Source organism: Dipodomys spectabilis, unplaced genomic scaffold, assembly GCF_019054845.1.
Source record: "Dipodomys spectabilis isolate Male_0828 unplaced genomic scaffold, ASM1905484v1 ptg000002l, whole genome shotgun sequence".
In the NCBI taxonomy this organism is placed as follows: Eukaryota; Metazoa; Chordata; class Mammalia; order Rodentia; family Heteromyidae; genus Dipodomys; species Dipodomys spectabilis.
In genome coordinates this window covers 27,621,447-27,643,200 of record NW_024870679.1, presented here as the reverse complement: position 1 = coordinate 27,643,200, position 21,754 = coordinate 27,621,447, and the positions used below count along the sequence as shown (strand labels likewise).

At 37.3% G+C, this 21,754-nt stretch overlaps 2 protein-coding genes across 7 annotated transcripts in view; one reads left to right on the top strand and one right to left on the bottom strand.

The window, feature by feature from the left end:
* Ak5 (adenylate kinase 5) overlaps positions 1-13,906 on the top strand; it is a 265,916-nt gene extending 252,010 nt beyond the window's left edge. The window contains exons 14-15 of one of the 2 annotated variants that reach the window (XM_042685351.1): positions 670-746; positions 13,896-13,906. In XM_042685351.1, the coding sequence (XP_042541285.1) occupies positions 670-738 (69 nt within the window). In that variant the 3' untranslated portion in view covers positions 739-746; positions 13,896-13,906. Of the gene's footprint in view, positions 1-669; positions 3,887-13,895 lie in introns of those variants that run through there. The other variant, XM_042685340.1, reaches the window with a different exon arrangement.
* Zzz3 (zinc finger ZZ-type containing 3) overlaps positions 1,915-21,754 on the bottom strand; it is an 81,848-nt gene continuing 62,008 nt past the window's right edge. For all 5 annotated transcript variants that reach the window (XM_042685302.1, XM_042685309.1, XM_042685321.1 and 2 more), the window contains 6 exons: positions 21,275-21,376; positions 20,591-20,686; positions 15,977-16,129; positions 10,012-10,146; positions 7,516-7,616; positions 1,915-7,211 (listed from right to left, as the gene is read on the bottom strand). In XM_042685302.1, the coding sequence (XP_042541236.1) occupies positions 7,067-7,211; positions 7,516-7,616; positions 10,012-10,146; positions 15,977-16,129; positions 20,591-20,686; positions 21,275-21,376 (732 nt within the window). In that variant the 3' untranslated portion in view covers positions 1,915-7,066. The remainder of the gene's footprint in view (positions 7,212-7,515; positions 7,617-10,011; positions 10,147-15,976; positions 16,130-20,590; positions 20,687-21,274; positions 21,377-21,754) is intronic.

Sequence of the window (21,754 nt, the reverse complement as noted above, 5' to 3'; positions counted from 1 at the left end):
CATACTGTCAATTTTCAGACTAGCTTCTATCAGTGATAATGCATTTTAAGTTCCCCATCTTTCCACATTGCTCATTTTTCCCCCAGCACTCAATTGTATTCCATTTTCTAGTATTAGTTCATTTATTCACTCAAATACTGAATGGTATCTTGATCACTTTATGAATTTAACTGCTATAAACATCCATGTGAAGGCTTTATGTGGGTAAGTATTCAAATAATTGGGTACATACTGAAGACTGTGTCTAGATACTTCAACTGAGGCTAAAGGAGCGGAACATCAGGAAATAATGAATTCAAGAGTTTTTCTTTTCATCATTTATGTCTTTGGGGGGAACATGAAAATGGAGGAACAGAGTTAACAGATGCAGCAGTGGTATTCACAAGACACATTGAAAATGAACAATACACCTTTGTGGGCAGGGATGGGAGGGAAAACCTGGGAGAGAGCCAGGGAAGGGGTGACATTGTCCAAAAAAGAAATAATTCTCATTACCTGACTGATGTTTTCATGTTTTAACTTAAGCATCAACTTCTTAAGCCATTACTCATCACTTCCCTGTTTTATGGGGGGAGGGGCATGTTTTAAAATTTTGCCGAACAAAATCTATTTGTTGAAACACAGCCTGACTTAAACATGTTGTGAGACTGTTTTTTTCCTTCCAAACAGATAAATGCAGAAGGAACACCAGAAGAAGTTTTTCTTCAACTCTGCACAGCTATTGACTCTATTTTCTGAAGGCAAAAGTGAACGAAGACAAAAATGAATGTCTGCTAAGATTGGAAATATACATTCAAAAGTTCACCCCTTGAGTTTCAAGTTAAGCCTTTTGTGTCTCCCATATCCAGATGTGATGGCCAGTCTGTGTGAGTGCTGTCTGGAAATCATGCATGGGGGTTCTTTGAACTGTCCATTTTCCTTATACTTTCTATCACGTAGGTCACACCTCAGAGTGATGTCAGTATGTGAACAACAATGTAATGTCAACCTGTGTCAGCTGTACCTCCTAGGCCTTGCTGGAGTCTGATCATCTGGTTCTATTCTTACCAGTGTCCCTAATTACTATCACATCTGTCCTCACCCCAAGATGTGTCTGGTCTTCCCTGAGGCCCTGAGGCCCTGAACATGGGAACAGGCTTAGGTATCCTCCTTTGGAGGCAGGCTATTTCAATTTGTATCACTAGAGGCTAGAGCCAAAGAGGCATGACTAAGGCAATGGGTCTATATATCATATAGACCTATCTAGCAAGTAACACTTGCTAGAAGTTTTTTTTTTTTGTTTTGAAATATACCATTGTATAGCTTTTCCAAGATGGCAAGACCCATGTGAGCCTTCAATAACATTCTCTAGCAAACTGGTTACTTGGAATAGTGTCACAATGGCTAAGAGAACAAATGTCATCACTTTACACAGTGGTGCATTATAAATTAGTATCAATATCCAAAAATAATCTAAAAGCATGATCTCTTTCAATCACTGGACAAATACCATCTCATAATTTTTATTTGAGATGATGCCCTACTTATTAAATGTCAAGCAAATAAGAAACAGAGCAACAGTAACTAAACTGCTGTGGGTGGCAAGGGCATGTTAGCAAGCAGGTGTTTTGCAGAGTCCAGCATTACATTTGTCTCATATGGGCCCCTCCCAGGGGTTTGCAAACTGTGCATCAAACCAGTGACATGTGGGTTCTTTTTTGTGCTATCCCCTGTCAAATAAGAGCTTCTTCTGTATCCTACTAAATAATAACATCTTCCATTCAGCTACTACAAATTTCTATAGTTCCTGTTTGCATGATTTTCTTTTTCTTCAATGTTGTGCAACTATAAGGATCCATTTCTGAAACAGAACTGTATTTTTAAAGTCATTTTTTTTCCTTGAAACAGATATGCACAAATAAAATAAAATAAAAAGACAGGACAACTCTTTTTCTATTTATTTGTAACTCACATCATTCTGAAAAGCATCTGAAGCCTTAATTCCAAACAGAATTAGAAGCAAGCACAGTACTAGTTGAAACTTATGATCCATTTATAAAGTTTTAATTTTGGCCAGACTATTACAGAGAATTCTTAATGTATTCGTGATACATGATAATTTTCATATTTCCTTTTTCTGTAGCATTGGTTCTTAAAACATAAATGTCAAGTGTTTGCTAGAGAAATTAAATTTCTTTGGTTACAATTAGGCCTCTATTAACAAAAAGGGTGCAGCATGTTCCCATAACTCACACAGTTGTCAGTTATTTTACTATCACAACTTGTCACACTCTTCATAGAGGAGCATAGGGAGTATTTGAGCAAATGGGAAGAAAAGTGATGATAAAAAGACGAAAATGACCATTTGTGCCAGAAAATATAAAATGACTCTTATAGGTAGGGATTAACATTCTGCCAACACAGACCACATAGCCCAACTCCACCACAGCTTTAACAGCAAGCGTGAGGAAATGAGGCAACAGAGAGGCAGTCAGGCCCAGATATAACTTATAGGTGTAGCTGACAGCCACCCTGAAAAACAGCACAGGTAAACAGCTTAACCCCTGAAGAATCCATAGGGCTCTTCCAAAGCGCTGCTAAAAGACACACTGATGATTTGGATGGCTTGAAATGACAGAAAAGGACCTTAGAGATCTTGGCCTAGCAAAAGGCCATGTGTGTATGGGAAATGTCAGAACACAAACCAAACTTCATTATGATGCCCTACATTCAAAGTCACACCTGAACTGGCCCCACATCCTCTCTAACCCCATCAATTACTACTCTCTTCTTGCTCATTTGGTTCCAGTTACAATGAACATCTTAGTTGCCTGAGCAAGCATTTAATGGCTCAAGGCCACTGGCATTAGTATTCTTCTGCCTCTTCCAACACCTGATCCAGACAGCAAATTCCTTCACTTCATTCAGGTTTTTCTAACATTCTAATCTACCCTTGTCGTTGAGGCTTTGATTATTCCGTCTAAAACGACAGTGTTCCCCATTCTTCAGTTATTTTTCTTCAAGTATTATTTTTCCTCACAGTATTTATCTCTGCCTAAAATTAAGTAATTAAAAATTTTATTTGTATATTGCTTGTCTTCTGCGTTCATATATAAGATCCATAAATCAGGGTTTTGTATCCTAAGTGCCACCCACCCACAGCAATTACAACCAAGAACGAACACATTTAAATTCTCTGTATCTCTAGTTTTCCCATCTGTACAATAGAGATCCTAACAGTAAATCAACCTCATAGAGGAGTTGTGGGGATTAAGACAAGTTAAGAGGACATGTAAATCATTTACTAGTTCCTAGAACTCGAAAGGTGCCTCTCTGTCAACATTTACTGAGAGTGTAACTTCTGCAACTTGGGACTAGGGCCCCAATTTCCAGCCCATTGTCTTTGCCATTTAAATCACTCTACAAACGTGACAGAGACTGAAGATACATGGCCCAATGGAGGCCTCACCCCGGACTCAAACTTTCCCATCCACCAGGGTTGAAGAACATCCTTTAGACAAGTAGGATGGCTTCTCCCTTTTCTCAGCTCCTGAGCCAAGCCCATTAAGAGTCACAGATACTCTTGGATATAGGTGCCAACACCTAACTTCCCAGAGGGGAAAAAAAAAGTGTAACTCATTGGTCATACAACCACAACTATTTATGGACAATCTATTAAAAGCCAGGCCCTAGAGCCACAGACAAACATGGATGGTCCTCTGTTCTCATGGAGCTAAATGTGACACAACTTTCAAAAAGACATTTATGCAGCTATATAAACTGGAAAAAAAAAAAAACTGAAGTTCTTTTCTGGGATTATTTAATCCCTTCAGTACCTTTTTACCAAGGCAAGAAATGAAAACCAACACTTTATTGCCTAAAAAAGGACGATGTCTCCATAATCTTGTAGAAAAAGTGACTTGTAACTGGAGACTCCCAATTCATCTAGTGCACCTAGAACTCATCTACAGTAAGAAATGGTTTCTATAACAGGTCTCACATTTATGACTGAAAAAGAAACATCAGAAAACAACACTTACTCTTTACTGCATGTAATACACTATTTTTGCTATTTCCTTTTCTAAAAAATGTTCCTCACACCTCAGTAAATGGTGTTCTGTGATTTGACTTAAAAGGGAAGTGGGGGTAAGACATGGTCACGGGTAAGTGAGAAGCACACAGCATGCACCTGTTGAGTCTGCAATGGCAGGATATTTCAGTGGTTTCCCTCGGTCCACATATAGGCTTCTCTATCCTGTGCAACAAACCTAGAAATATACTCAGGTTTGTACTCTAACAACTACACCATGTCTGGGGAAAAAAACATGAAAAACTCTTGCACACCCGCACTCTTAACATCCCAGTGATGCCTGATACAACAGGAATATTCACGCTGGGCAAAGAAGGTAGTGGGGATAAGACACTGAGTCTGGGTTTACCAGTTTAGGTTAAAGTCAGGCATCACCACTTTCCTAACTATTTGGCCTTGAGCAGGTGGGTTAACAACTTTCTGACTAGATTTCCTCACACAAAGACAGGATAATAAATGAACCTGCCTTACTACTATATGATTCCTTGATAAATAGTAAGTATTCTTATCAGAGTTTACTCACAGAAGGAAACTTCTCCACCTAAGCTTTCTTTAGATGTCATTAAAATTTTCTTCAGTTATTAACATATAATTTGAGTATAATATGCCAGGAAATAAATCTGATCTACTGAAGCTCACCTGACAATAAGCAATGTGTTAACAAGTAGATCTTTTATAGTCTGTTGTCTTCCATACCAAATATTTCTTGGTACACAACAGAAGGCCTACTTGCAAACCACAGACCTACCTACTCCTGCAGCCCTCAAATGGAGACAACATAAGACACTTCCAATGTTACTACTACCCTTTATGCCTTTTAAAGACAAGGGGACTACTTGCTTTGAGCCGAAAATTTCAAAATAAATACATCTCTGTTCAAGCAGAAAATAATCTTTTCTGCCAAAATCTTTTAATCTTTGCCCTTGAAAAATGCATTCAAGTGGCTTGTACATTCTCTTTATGTAACAACTGCCTCACTCATAAGTCCTTTCCAAAGCATACTTCATACCTTATGGACTTTTTTTAAATAGATGTGAATGGTTCTCCAAAGCTAACTGGTATAATTTCCATACAAACACAAAAGTTATCACCACGTGCAACTGTCTTGTCAAATTACAGGCTGCAGGCCAATCTTCTGGCATAGCACATGACATTTAGTATTAAAATGTCTAGAACGCTAACAATTCCCCTCTTTCAGGGTGAGAAGTTCATTTACTTTTCTTTTTGATCTTAATCAGTATATTACTTAAAATTCTTGTATCTCTTTATTAAAATTGTTATTTTTCTTAATTAAAAAAAAGTTCAGGGCCGATTTTAGTGCCCTGCTATGTATTGAAGAGAACTACTGAATACTGTTCCCTAGATTTAAAAACAGGAAAAAATAAATGATTCTAAAAATCAGATCAAATATAATACTAATCCACCTTAGAATATTTATACTATCTTTTCCTAATCAATATTAATAATAATAATATTTCCTGGTGGTCTCCAGGAAACCACCTATTTAATTCCATGGAGACTTATTTTCACCAAAAACAAGGAGAACAGAAAACTTCAGTCTTTCTACATTTGGGAATCAATAATTGTCTTTTGCTTAGCCACAGTCTCTGTTTCTTTTTTGTAAACTAGTTTAATTTTTTCTTTTAGCACACACTGATCAAAAATACTACCATAATTATACATTCTCAAGTTCACTCTTTTCTATATTTTTTACTCTTTATAAAAGACAGTAAGGAAAACCCTAATTGTATGTTAGAAGCAGACTTACTTGTAAAACTTTAAAAAAAAAAATTCTGGTTTTAACACTGGTAAAAAAAAAAATCTAATCTAACCAAAAGGAAGTCACCACAACATTCTATAATATAAACAGACAGTATCCACATAGTTTATTTCTCACAGTTCTCCTGACAAATGAACATTGTTCAAGAACATACTGTATACACAGTTAAGAAGAAACATACAAAATGCTTTAAATGATGCACAACAAAATCCATCAGTATAAAAGAATGCGTGTGAACTCTTGCTCACTGCGCAGACTAAATTTAATCACTTGTTTAAATAGTAATAAAAATACAATCTTTTATGGATCTTGTGTAGACTACAAAAGAGGGAAATTATTACCATATATATGATTTTTATATTAGGCAGTTTTCTTTGATGAGTTGCACTCACAACTCCAAATACAGAGGCAGAAGGCTGTGTATTTTAAAGGAATTAATGTTGTGAATTAGAGACTTTACACAGTTACTACCACTGGCACTTTTTCACCATAGTTTGTACACATCACATGATCATCTTATATAACATAACATTTAAAAAATATATCTGAGTGACAACTTTATAACATTCACACACCATGAGCTGGTTAAGGAAGCAATGACACAGCTGCCTCCTGTAGTGCTTTACTGTTGGTAATAAAGACAGTTCATTGCGGTTAAAAGAAGTTAAGATATCAATATGGTTAAGCAGCTCCAATTTACTAAAGGTCATCAATGACCACCACTGGGACAGTGAGTTCTTTTAGAGTATATATTCTAGAAGCAAACACCATCATTGGTTAAAACTTTGTCTAAAGAAGTCAGTTTCTGCACTGAAAACTATTTCCACAAAACTGAAAGCTACTAAACTGTTTTTAATATAAATACTTTGTCTTCTTATCATATTTATGACCAAGATCTTTGAAACCTTTGGAATTTACTCTTAATGTGTGCTCTCGTTTCCAACTCACCCATTTACGATCACCACCTACGAGGCTTTCAGGTGGTGGTGCAAAATTCACTAGGGAAACCTTTTGCTTACCAGGAATGTTCAGCTGCTGAACAATGATCTAGAGCCACAACGGTGCCAAGCTATACTTGACGAGAACACTCAGGAAGCTCTCATGCTGTGAGTGTCATTTCAGGGAAAGCAGAGAATCTTTCCAAACTGTGCACATAATTAACAATGATACCATTGCTGTGTATTGAAGAGGACTAGTAAATGATGCTCTCTTCCATGTCATCTGTTTGCTGGAAAGTAGTTTGGGTCAAGGTAATTATAACTGGTGCCCTGGGAGACACAGTAGTCTCTGTCTAAAAATGTCTCTGACCTATAAATAGGTTCTAATTGGTGATCTTCCTTGTGAATATCTGTTTCATGTAGGCTGCAAGAAAAGAAAAAAAACCATCACTATATAGCACTAGATACATTTTGGCCTACACATTACAAAACCTTCTCACAAGTTCTACTTATTTTAATGTTATCAAAATCTCTAATCAAAACTACTTGAGATGTGTGTGATTAGAGAAAACAATTTCTTAGAGCAAAAGTGAGTGCATTATGGGCAGCTACTTTCTAAGGAAGTTCGGAAATCAAACTCACTGGCCATAAACTTCCTGACTTTTCAAAGTTTAAGGCCAAAAGTGGAACAGAAATTAAGAAAGAAAAAAAAAAACCCACCAACTTACCAGTCTGAACAAGAATCACAGAAATCCAAAGACATTTCTGGAGGACAGTCCTGGCAGTGCCACCGAACACCCTGGATAGGTTCTATGCCACAGTTATCACACTACAGCAGATTCAGAGAGAAAAAGTATTAAGCTAATGATATGTATGCAGGTGTCTCTTCTTTCCTAATGCACACTTGGATAAAACAACAATAATATCTATCCAACTAGGTAAAGGCCCATCAAATCAAAATCAAGACAAAGATAGACCAAAGGAGCATATAAAAATAATCTTCAATATGCTATAATTTATTGTACGAAGGTTTTAAGTAAGTCATTTCAAATGTGGGCATTTAGTTATTAGTCGCCACTTACTTGAAACCAGCACATGGTTGTGAACACTGGCTTTATAATCATAGTTAAAATACCTACATATGTAAGAGGACTGTTTAAGTTATCATTATTAACATAAACCCAGGCAACCACAAAATCCTCTCTGATCATTCATCTTATGGAGTCAACTCTCCAAAGCCTAAAGGCATAATAACCAATGCCCATCATGACAAAAACACAGACCCAGCTATTTTTTGATATGCTGTGACAGCCCTAGTGTGTCCTGTGGAATTTTGGAGATCCAAGTATCTCATTTATAATTCTTTAATCATCAGATCAACTGGAGTAGCTGGTAGTCTAGCTAAGAAGCTAAGGCTGCGTCCTACAAGAGAATGATGAGAAAAGGAACAGGTTTCCTCTTTAAAGACTGGAGTTGCCAGTTAGAAACACTAACAGAAAAAGGATCACTGAAAGATTAAAAGGGAGAAAAGTATGTAACACAGCTTGGCTAACTGCTACTCCAAAGTATCCAGAGGTACAGTTGTTTTTTGTTTTGTTTTTTTCCCATTTAGTTGATCAGTAGCATGTATGAATACTTCTACATGTATTAACAAAAGAAACATCAAATTATGGCATTATTATTACTTCCTTCAATTTGAGTAAGTATACTCACTTCTAGTACCTAAAGTTTTCTTCAACCTGTCAACTTCAATTTTTTTTTTTTTGGGGGGGGGGGGGGGGGGGAGGGAGGGTCCAGTCATTGGGCCTGAACTCTGGGCCTGGGACCTGTCCTTCAGCTCAAGGCTAGTGCTCTACCACTTGAGCCACAGTGCCACTTCCGGCTTTTTTCTTTTTGCTTATGTGGTATGGAGGAATCGAACCCAGGGCCTCATGCATGCAAGGCAAGCGCTCTACCACTGAGCCACCTTCCCAGCCCCTCAACTTTTATTTCTACAGGGACCAATCCAGGTCAGGATTGGTCTCATCTTTTGTCTAAATTACCAAAAGAATTTCTTCATCATTTCCTCATCTCTAGCCTTACTTCCTTTAATACAGTTTTCATACTATAGCCATAATGACCACCACCTCCTGCTATATACATATATAAGGACTTACATACACACATACATATACATACATTTATATAGGTAATATACAGAAATACATTACTGCTTTACAAAACTTAATTATCAGGGACTAATTTCTGCAGCCCTGTCTTTCTAATGGTTATTGATCTAAGAGTTAAATCATGAGAATATTTCTGAAATGCAAATTTCATGTTTCTCTCTGCTTTAAAAATCTTTAAATGGTTCCCCAAACTCTTAGAACCATTTAAACTTCTTGGCAAAATTTCTGAACTTTTCTCACTGTCTTTAAGCTTTCTCCAATGTGCGTGTACTCTTGGTTGTCCTTAATTATTTTGTTTAACTTCTCTAAATTCCTTATGAGAATGAAAAGAGCATGAGGGCAAGAATTAGTCTATCTTCTTTACTCTTGACTCTCTAGCAATGAGTAAAGGGCCCAGAACATGTGGAATGAGGGCATACTGTCCTATTAGCCTTTGAAAAGGGCTGAGATAATTTAATCTGAAATGGAAGGACAATTCTGAGTAGCACTAATTATAAGAGAAACAACTGGGCAAAAACTTACCATCTTGCTGGGTGTCAGTGGCTCATGATTGTAATCCTAGCTACTCAGAAGGCTCAGATCTGAGGACAGTGGTACTATCCCCTTAGTTTTTTCATTTAAAGCTAGTGCTCTACCACTACCAAACCACAGTTCTGTGGTTTGAAGCCAGCCCGGGTGGAAAAATCCACGAGACTCTTATCTCCAATTAACCATACAAAAAAAAAAAAAAAAAAGGCAGAAGTAGAGTTGTGGATCAAGTGGTAGAGTAGAGTGTCAGCCTTAAATAAAAAAGCTGAGAGACAGTACCCACGCCCTGACCTCAAGTCCCATTGCTGGCATTAAAAAAGGGATTTCTCAGCTCACATTTTACATCACATTATAGACACACACATGTATGCTGAGCCACAAACACTACTTATATAAATGAACAGGACAAGAGACAAACTTACTAATCTTTCCCTACAAGTTTAAAAAATCTTGTTTTGGACTCCAGAAACCATTTACAACTGTCTCATTACCCTTCCAAAGATGAGCTAGTAACATGAAGCAGCCTACCTTGAAGCCTACATGCTGCACAAACCCACTTTCAGCTTTCATTTGCTGAAGTTTCTGCTTTTTCAACTTTTTAAACTGTAATAGTTCTTTATATTCAGGTAAATTCCTACACATGATAGGTATACTTTCTTCATCCTATTGAAAAGAAAACAAAAAGGTTAAAATAAAATAAATTTAAGAAATATTGATGTTTTTCTATTGATAATGTGTTTTTCAATTTGAAGATACCTTATCTTAAAAACAACAGCAACAAAAACAAAAAAATCCTGTAATCCTAGCCACTCAGGATGCTAAGATCTGAGAATTGTGGTTCAAAACCGGCCCAGTATGGAGAGTCCATGAGACTCTTACCTTCAATAAACCACTCAGAAAAGGCTGGATGTGGTACTGTGGCTAAAATGATAGAGCACTAGCCTTGAGCCAAACAAGCCCAGGGGCAGTGCCCAGGCTCAGAGTTCAAGCCCCAGGACTGAAAAAGAAAAACAGAAAAGAAAAGAAAAGAGGGTTGTTTTTTTTTGGTGCCAGTCCTGGGTCTTTAACTCAAGCTTCTCTGGCTCAAGGCTAACATTCTACCATTTGAGCCATAGCTCCGCTCCACTTCTATTTTTTGGTTTGTTTGTTGTTTTTGTTTTGATTTTTAGACAAGAGTCTCACTGACTTTTCTGCTTAGGATTAGCTTCTCAGATCTTAGTCTCCTGAGTAGCTAAGATTACATGCATGAGCCACTAGTGGGTCCCTGCCAAGATACCTTGTTTTTTAAGAACAGAAAATTAGTGCTGCTATTGGTAATATTTTTACAATACTTGAGGAGAACTTGTTAATGCAATAATTAATTGTGAATTGTTCTAGACTGCTTACAATGTCAGTACAAAGGGAACAAAGCATAACTCCACCTCTGTCATACACTAACACAAATCCAAACTCATCTATACACATTCATGCCTACTTCAAAGATTTTTTATAATCTATTTTTCACACTTGGCAAGATATTCCTCTTTTCCAACCTAAGATTTTTACTCTTATTCTTATAACCATGACATTTCCTTAACAAGCAAACCATCTCTGCCCTTGTTTTTTGTTCTTTACTTCCAGTGATCAAGAGGATGGATGAACTGACTTTCAATGACTATTACATATTGTCAAAACTATACACATTAAATTGAAGAGTCCCATAAAAACAGATCTATAATGTACAAAATCCATTTACAATTCCAAAATTTTAAATAAATGTTTATGAGCCACCAGTGTCTGGTCATATATTTTTTATTTGCTTACATTAGTTATACAAGGGATCAGATTTCACTGTCATATTTCTACATGTTTACAATATATTCTAATCTCACCATTTCTCTCACCCTCCCTTTCTCTCTCTTCAGTCTTTCCCAAAACAATTCAAACAAGTTTCATTATCCTATTTTTATAGTTACAAACATCTACTTCAAGTATATTTATTCTCTTTTATTATCCTTGTTAGCCTAACTTCCTCCGGACTACTACTCACCCAAAGACAGTCTATTTCTCTTTCCTTGCCCATTCACCTCTCTACTTATCAACATGTTTCATTCAAGTTCCTTATGCTGTTTTCATATATACTTGCAATTAGATACACAACATTAAATACATCCTCACCCCCAAAAGTGACTATCACTTTTATACTCAAAAGTATAACATTAGTCTACTCAAAATTACTGAGAACACTGATCCTTACACTGCTCAACTTCAAAATCCTCACAATTGTTCAATCCCAATCCCCTGTGTCTCGCCTTGGACTCTATTAGATTCCTTAGATTCTACCAGAACAATATTCATCTTTATTCTATCTCGGTCTCCTACTCCTGAACCCTTGTGCTTGACTTTAACTGGAAACGGTTGCCTCCAAAATACTACACTAGGGGCTGGGAATGTGGCTCAGTGGTAGAGCGCATGCCTTGCATGCCAGAGGCCCTGGGTTCGATTCCTCAACACCACATAAGCAAAAAGAAAAAAGCCGGAAGTGGCGCTGTGGCTCAAGTGGTAAAGTGCTAGCCTTGAGTTGAAGAGCTGATGGACAGCGCCCAGGCCCAGAGTTCAGGCCCCATGACCGGACCCAAAAAAAAACCAAACAAACAAAAAACCCCAAAATACTACACTAAATTTCCCATTTACAATGTTACTTTCCTTTTCTCCCCCAAGTTTCAGCCCAAAAGACTTTATTTTTCTTTTGGTAATACTGGAGGTATACAGAGCATCATGATTGCTAAACTAGTGTAATATTGCTGAGCCATACCTCCAGCCCTATATTCCAATAATTTTTAGAATAGGACCTAGCTTCTAATCCTCGCACATGCCTGAGTTGCAATCCTCCTACTGCAGTCTTCCTTGCAGCTGGTGGGATTACAGGCATGTGCCATCGCATCCAACTTGCCTGTGGAAATGTAATCTCAAGGACTTTTGCTCAAGTTGACCTGGTACCATGATTCTCCCAATCTTAGACTCCTAGGTAGCCATTATAGCCAACTTAGATGAGCTACAACTGAGCAAAGATAAGCTAAACACAGTGACAGCAACATCAATTTGGAAAACAATTGTGTATCATTCTACCCAGCCAATCTAAAATCTACTTCAAAATTTAAAAATCCTAGGCTTTCTAAACACGATCCTGCTTGCTGCTTGCAAATATTTATGCACAGTCACCTAGATAAGAGTCTCACAGATTTTCCTGCTCAGGTTTGCTTTTGTACCAAGATCCTCAGATCTCAGTCTCCTGAGCAACGAGAATTACAGGTGTGAGCCACCAGCACCAGCTCTAAATACATCAATTCTCTTAATGTATTTTCATGTTCCATCAATTCTCAATCCTAGATTGGGAAACTGCTAACTTACCCTCTCACTCCTTTTATCAGGTTAGCTATTATCAACTACTGTATTATATTTACAACAAGGAAACAGATGCTTACAGAACACATGCTTAAAAATAGTTTTAATTATTTCTAAACCCAATACCTTAATCACTTCTATATAGATTTCCTAGTTAAAATATTTTAAATTAATTAAAGAGGCATAATCACAATAGGGCTAAAGTAGTATACAGATTTTGAAACAAAGGAATACATTATATACACATAATCTCTCTAGCTGTTTATATTTTAAGGAAAAACAACTATAAATTTTACTATTAGAATAAGCTTCATAAATATACATTTGTAAATAGCCAGGTTGAAGTAATCACAGTAATCAAGTATGAGGTTATATATACTTATATTCCCAGCACTCAGAAGGATCTTGAATTACAAACCAAGACCCTGTCTCAAAAGAAAAAACAACTTTCAAGTACCATCTTCACTGGGACTTGCTCATATCTTTTTCTTGCTTTCTATGTCATAACTCTTAAAGAACTATGCCAGCACATATTTTTGAAGCATTTGAATGAGTCATTAGTATTGATCTCATCATACAAATAAAAAAAAATATTTGGGGGGGGAGGGTCAGTCATGAGGTCTGAACTCTGGGCCTGGACACTGTCCCTGAGCTCTTCAGCTCAAGGCGAGTACTCTACCATTTGAGCTACAGTGGCACTTCCAGCTTTTTCTGCTTATGTGATACTGAGGAATTGAACCCTGGGCCTCCTGCATGCAAAGCAAGCACTCTACCACTGAGCTACCTGCCTAGCCCCACAACTAAAATTTTATAAGCATAAATATCATAATTTGTTCATAACTACCAGACTCTATTTAATAACAATCTTGTTGATAGTGGTACTACTACTACTACCATATAAGGACAGTGAGCTCTATGTTGGATGTTACTGACAAATGGGATTTGCAGTTGGGAAAAAGAAAATGCATATTTAAGATCAGTGAGGGAGAGTAAAACCTCTACAGTCCTTAGGTTAAATGTGAAGTAAGAAGAATGTATGATTTTTTATTGCTTTTTATGCTTTAACAAAAATACCAGATTTTTCATCTTGTCCATGAAATAGGCCTAAGAAATAATTGTCAAGACCTAGAAACAAGCTATTCAGAATACAGTCTCTAAATATCATTTCTTAATAAAAAGACTAACTGTAGTTCTGAAGCAAGAAAAATACATGATATGCTTGTATTTTCCTCATTAATACAGATAATAAGAAAGCTATACCAAGGAGCCAGTGGCTCACACTTATAATGCTAGCTACTTAGGAGGCTGAGTTCTGAGGATACAGGTTCTGAAGCTAGTCTAGGCAAATAATCCAAGAAATTCATCTCCAGATAATCATCAAGCACAGGTGTGGTTCATGTGGTAGCGCACCATCGTTGAGAACAGAAGCTAAGGCAGAGCACATGGCCCTGAGTTCAAACCCTAGTTGACTATCAAACATTACCAGTCTTATAGTAAGAGGTTGAATTATAGCCAACTTAGATGAGCTACAACTGAGCAAAGATAAGCTAAACTAAACACAATGACAACATCAATGAGCTAAAACAGTTAAATATATTCTAAAAAAAAAAAAGCCAAATAGTAAAAAAATAATTTAAAAGAATAAAAATAAAATTTATATATACAGGTAATCTATACAGGTTACAAGAAAACAAACCCACTGTCTGAAGGTAAAATCAGGCAAGTATTTTGCATTTTGTTTTTCTTTTTTTTTTTTGGTCAGTCGTGGGGCTTAAACTCTGGGCCTGGGTACTGTCCCTGTGCTTTTCAGCTCAAGGCGAGCGCTCTACCACTTGAGCCACAGGGCCACTTCCGATTTTCTAGTGGTTTTTTTATTGGAGATAAGAGTCTCACTAACTTTCCTGCCTGGGCTGGCTTTGAACCATGATCTTCAGATCTCAGCCTCCTGAGTAGCTAGGTATACAGGTCTGAGCCACCGGCACCAGGCTATATCTTACATTTTCTAGATGAACCCTAGTGTAACCAAATTGTAACTGATGGTAAGGAATGGGATGGGGGTATTAAATAGAATATTCCACCAAATGAGAGAATTTAAGAAGTGTCATTTTCTAACATTTAATGAATCAATGGATCTAGACAATGCTCATTGGCTAGTAACTTAGAGATAACCAGACAGATAAGATACATGAGTATTACCCCACTTACCAAATAAAAATACATCTGAATCTGATCAATGCACTAGACCTACTAGCAAGAAATTCAGAGAACAAAGATTACACAAAACAGATGCAATAAATCAAATCCACACTGTGGCAAATTCTACAAGACGAACCATCCAGTTCAACAAAAACAGAGAGGAAAAATAAAGAGGATAATTTTTGTTGGCTTTTTTCAGATATAAATATATAAGTTATATTTCATTATTTAAAGAAAAAGCCATTGTTGCACGATGTCTGGGAACTCATCCAAAATAACCTGGGGTGGCATCAGATGGGGAGGAAAAAAATCTAGACTGCTACAAGAGGACAATCACTGAAGCTGAGTGTTGGGAGCAGTGTCATTGTCCTGTTCTACCTACTTGCGCGAGGCCCTGAGTCCAAACCCCAGTATTACTACCCCAAAAAAAAAAAAATTTTTTTTAAGTTCTCTTAAAAACAAAAGCAAAACTTTAAATTTGACTTGTCGTTGCAAGAAGAACAAGACATTTTCTGATGAGTAAAAATAATCAAAATATCCTAACACTTTCATTTGATACTTTGAACCATGTAAGAACTAAACAAGTGGAAGTGGCGCTGTGGCTCAAGTGGCAGAGTGCTAGCCTTGAGCTGAGGAGCTGAGGGACAGCGCCCAGGCCCAGAGTTCAAGCCCCATGACCGGACCCAAAAAAAAAAAAAAGCTGAGATCTGAGGATTATGATTGGAAGCCAGCCTGGACTGGATAGTCCATGAGACCCTCCAATTAAGCACCAAAATCCCAGAAGTATAGCTGTGGCTCAAGTGGGAGAGTGCTAGTCTTGAGCACAAAAGCTCAGGGACAATGCCCAGGCCCTGAGTTCAAGCCCCAGGTCTGGCCCCTCTAAAAAAAAAAAAAAGCTAAACAAGTAACTTACCGAGGCTTCTTCAATAGAAGTGCTCATGTGGCTATGAAAACAGGATCGGTCATCATCTTCATCCATATATACTGGTGGTTCATGTGAAGTCATAAAAGTGGAAGGTTTAAAAAGATGCTTATTAAGGGGGTGCTGACGTCTGCTTGTTGAAGACTAAATAAGAAAACAAATTTTTTATTGTAATAGTGAAAAATCATTAAAAGAATCAACTAAATGTTACTGTTATCATATCTAACAGAAGGGTTTCACTTCTACCTTTCAATATACTCGTTTTTTCTTTTCTTTCCAATTAACCATCCCCACTCCCCACCTGAGAAAAAAAAAAAACAGAAGTCAAACTGTAGCTCCAATAGTACAGCACTAGCCTTGAGAAAAAACTCTGGGACAACACCAAAGCCCTGAGTTCAAGCTCTAGGACCAGCACGTGCACACGCGCATGCACGTGCACATGCACACGCACACGCACACACACACACACACACTCCAAAAAATGTAGGGGAACTAGCTCAACAACAGAACACTGGACCACATACTCAGAATCTAGCTTTTCTCATTTTTGTTTCAAATGCTGGCCTCAGTGAATCCTTGAAGATCACAGAGGTATGATAAAGTGACCTAACGAGATTTACAACTAACCAGTAAAAGAAATTTTCCCTAACATAATGAATACCTGAAAATAATTCCCTTCTTGAAGATCACAGAGGTATGATAAAGTAACAAAATCCGATATACAACTAATCAGTAAAAGAAATATTCCATAACATTATGGATACCTGAAAATTGCAGAGGTATAAGGTATGGTAAAGTGACGAAACCAGATCTACAACTAACCAGTAAATGAAATATTCCATAACATGATGGACACCTGAAAATGATTCCCTAACACTGATTGCTTATTTCATACCAATGTCATTTAATTTTACAACAGTCCTATAATACTACATTCAATATAAAGGAAAAAAAAAACTGAGACTCAAAAGTTAAATTTCTTGCTCAATGTATCATATGTAGGATGATAGAACCAGAATGACAAATAAGGCCTCTGTGGTGCCAAAGCCCTCATTCTCACCCACTGTAGACTGCCTCTCATGATTAACAGCATGGATACAACAAATAACCTCAGTTTCACAGAGAATCATTTCACCCATTTTTAAATTTAATCTCTAGCTGGACACTGGTGGTTCTGTCCTCTAATCCCAGGTATTCAGGAGACTAAAATCTGAGGATATTGGTTCAAAGCCAGCAGAAAAGTCTGAAAGATTATTTACAATTAAGTCAAGCAAAATGCCAGACTAAAGGTGTGGCACAGTGCTATCTTTGAGAGAAAAAGCCAAGTGAGAACACTAAATCATAAATTCAAGTACCAATGCTAACACACACACAAAAGAAAAACTCAATCTCTGATTATACCACGAGACACTGTTACTAGGGTTGTTCTAGATCTTCACAACCAAAATGTCTATTAACTTAAAATAAAATACTCTCAAAGAAAGGAATACATATAGGTTTCTGTAGTGTTCCTTTTATCATCATCATCTAGTTTTAGCTGTTGAAAGCATAAAGTACAACACAAAACATACTTATAAACCACAAAATCACAGCTCCTATGTTGATTTGGCTATGAAAGGTCTAGTGTTCCAAAGCTATAGAAAGTTATCTGAATTCAATATATTTAATAAAGGTAACTGCTACATTTGGGGAGAAAATTCAAAATATTCAAAAACAATTGGCAAATTAAATCAAATTTCAAAGCCAGCTGTTCACACCTGTATTCCTAGCTACTCAGGAAACTGAGATCTGAGAATCACAGTTCCAAGCCAGTCCAGGCAAGAGAGTTCCTGAGACTTTTAGCTCCAGTTAACTACCAAAAACAGCTGGAAGTGGAGCTGGGAAAGTGGTTGAGTTTTTTCAGCAAAAAAAAAACTCAGGGTCAGAGCCCAGGCTCTGAGCTCAAGCCCCAGGACTGACACACATACATGTGCACGGGCACACACATGCACAATTTTCTTTCTTTTTTTTTTTTGGGGGGGGGGGGGGGGTCCAGTTGTGGGGCCTGAACTGCCTGGGCGCTGTCCCTCAGCTCTTCAGCTCACAGCTAGTGCTCTACCACTTGAGCCACAACACCACTTCCGGCTTTTTTGTTTTTGCTTATGTGGTGCTGAGGAATCAAACCCAGGGCCTGAGGCATGCAAGGCAAGCGCTCTACCACTGAGCCACCTTCCCAGACCATAGGCAATGAAATATACTTAGCTTCCATCAGGAAAAGTAACAATATTAGATCTTTGTTTCTCTTTATGTGAAGGATGAGTGATGAGAGGGGGCAGTATCAGAGTGATTTATTAAGGAAATTAAAAACTAATCAGGTGTGTTACTTTTCCAGTTACAACAAAAAATTGACTATAAGTTATGAAGTATTCCATATTGGAAAGAGATGAGCATTCACTATGGAAGTCTGCAGAGCAGAGTGAAAAAAGTTTTCATCAGATTTAGAGACTCAATGGTTCACAGATTTACATATGACTAAACAACTTAACTTATTCATCTTATCTCAGCCTAGTTTCCTTATATATTAAAAAGGATCCAGTAGTTACCTATTAATATTATCATCAGTAAAGCAAATGTGTTACTGCTACTTAAAATTCGGGGCTACAGTGAGGACAAAATAAGATGTCAATAAATATTTCTATTATTTTATCTATGGGACATAGCTACAAAATAGCAATTTCTTGAACTTCTTAAGAAGGTACTACATGGCACTAAGAAGAGCTCTACCATTTGAGCCATACCACAACCATTTTGTTTTGGTTATTTTTTTTTAAGTAGGAGGTGTCTCTTGTTTTTTATCTGTGCTGGCCTCAGACTGTAATCTTTTTTTTTTAATTTAATTTTTTCTTTTTGTGAACATATTGTACAGAGGGGTTACAATTACATGGGCAGGATAATGCGTACATTTCTTATCAAGCATTGCAGCATCCTCCTTTGTTTACCCTTCACATCCCTTCCCTACCTCCCCCCTCCCCCCCATCAGACTGTAATCTTTACCTATGCCTCCTAACTATATAGTTGGAACTGCAGGCTTGCAGCAATACCCAAAGCTTGGTCAATCATGCCTACCTTGTTCTTTGAGATTTTTTTTTTTTTATTTTGGGGTCCGGTCGTGGGGCCTGAACTCTGGGCCTGGGCACTGTCCCTCAGCTCTTCAGCTCAAGGCTAGTGCTCTACCACTTGAGCCACAGTGCCACTTCCGGCTTTTTTCTTTTTGCTTATGTGGGGCTGAGGAACTGAACCCAGGCTTCATGCATGCAAGGCAAGTGCTCTACCACTGAGCCACCTTCCCAGCCCCGTTTTTGAGATTTTTAACTAACCTTGAATGAAGATTTTTACATTGAATCTTTAACTAATGAGCACTTAACCTAAACTTTAATAAACTATAAACATTTTCACCTAATCTTGAATCACTATCCTAACCTTGAACATTTTACCTAAATTTCAATGAACTATGAACATTTTTACCTATGGACCACTGCATCATATCTCTGAATTTACTTTTAAAATACTGAAGCAGGGGCTGGGAAGGTGGCTCAGTGGTAGAGTGCTTGCCTTGCATGCATGAGGCCCTGGGTTTGATTCCTCAGCACCTCATAAGAAGAAAAACCCAGAAGTGGTGCTGTAGCTCAAGTGGTAGAGTGCTAGCCTTGAGCTGAAGAGCTGAGGGACAGCACCCAAGCCCAGAGTTCTGGCCCCATGACCAAAAATAAATAAATAAATAAATAAAATACTGAAATATCTTAGTATCTTTAACCCCACAAAGGCCTTCCTAACATAGACACAATATAAAGATCTTACAAACAGTACTCATTCATACTGCTCTCAATAAAATAATGAGCTGGGTCCAGCCAATAGCTCATGCCTATAATTCTAGCTACTCAGAAGGCTGAGATCTGAGGATCATGGTTTAAAGCCAGCCCAATCAGAAATGTCTGTAAGGCTCTTATCTCCACTAAACTAATAAATACATAATAAATAAGACAGAAGTGGTGCTACACTGTGGCTCAAGTGATAGACCTTAAGTAAAAAAAGCTCAGGGACAGCATCTAGACACCAAAAAGGGTGGGAAGAAGGGGGAGGGAAGGAAAAAGGGAGTTCCTATCTAAATAGGAACTGTGTAGGAATAAATTTCAAAATAACATTTTTAGGACAGATTGGGGGGGGGCGCGGGGGACGACAGAGGAAGGCAGGAAGGGAGAGACGGAGGGAGGGAGAGAGGGAGGGAGGGAGGGAGGGAGGGAGGGAGGGAGGGAGGAAATAATGAATTATTAAAGTCCACTAAATTTTTCTTTGCTTTTTTTTTTTTTTCTTATCAGTTGTAGGGCTTGAACTCTGGGCCAAAGCCACTAAATTTTTCTAAGTTACAATAATGAAGTGTTATCTTGTGCTTATGCCCAACATAATGAAATGTTTACCATGAATAGTACTTTAAAAATAAGCCACGCTAGTTTGACAAATCTGCACATAGTGTATGTATATAGCAATTCTGCTACACTATATAGTATAATATATAGTGATTCTGACTTTAATGAATTTAAAGTTTGCTTTCATCCATTTTCTTTTTACCTTTTTGGAGTAAATATATAAATTTGGTGTTCTGCCAGGAACTGGAATGCCAGCTTTCGTTAGCTTTATAAAATACTTCTGTACTCGACTGGCAACCTAAAGAAACATGACAAGGCTAACGTAAGGAAATGGTATGCAATTCTTAAGTAGTCCTAAAAATTAAAAGGTTCACAGGTATCTAAAGAATGCTAGTATCAGAAATATAGAAGTAACTTTAAATGATCATCAAATATACTTATATTTTAAAATCTAGGTAAAAATAATCCAAATAAACTTAAATTTGATTCTAAAGCTAAATGGATATTTTTAACTTGTGAATATTCATGCTTGTAGCATAAAAACGAATCTACTAATATAGATAGGAACTGTGTAGGAAGAAATTGCAAGGTAACATTTTTAAAAAAACAATCAAGGGACACTAAAGCAATGTCACAACATAGCCAAACTAAAAAGTACCTAATTAATAAACTAGCAGCATTCAAGAAATATCAAGGCCACTTGTCTTTCTTAAAACTTATTTTGTAGGACATTATCTCAAATTCTTCTGAAGTCAGCATGAAAATACATGATGCTATGTTTTTAAGCCCGCTATCATGGTTAGCAATGATCTGGCAGGTGCGCACATGCTGTCTATGCTATTCTTCATTAAGTAACAACCAGGGGCTGCAGCCACTGCCCCATCACCTGCTTTGCTGTCCTGTTGCCCAGTTCATCTGCAATCTTCTGCCAGCGTCGGGATTCCACTTCTTCAGGAGGGTACTTTAGTAGTAGCTGTTCAAGTTTTTTCTAAACCACACCCAAAACCAAATTGAAGGGGGGAAAAAGCCCATTTAAAATGCTGAATTTCTAAATAAATATATTCACATTTCATTTCAAAGTATAATATCCTTCCCCAACTTTGGAAATTACAAATCCTCACAGTAGGATTTGTAAGATTTCACAGGGAAATGAGATTAGAGAATATACCTGTAGAAGACCTTAGAAAAGTTTATCTATTTTTTTTAATAAAAGAAAGTACAAGAGAAAATAACTAAGTAAACCAGTATTTCACACATCTTAGTGACTTTTACTTCCTATTTTATTTTGCTAACATATATTAGGCAATCTCCTACAGTTTTAACAAAAATGTGTAAATTCACTGGGTTTAGAATAACAAGTCTTTTC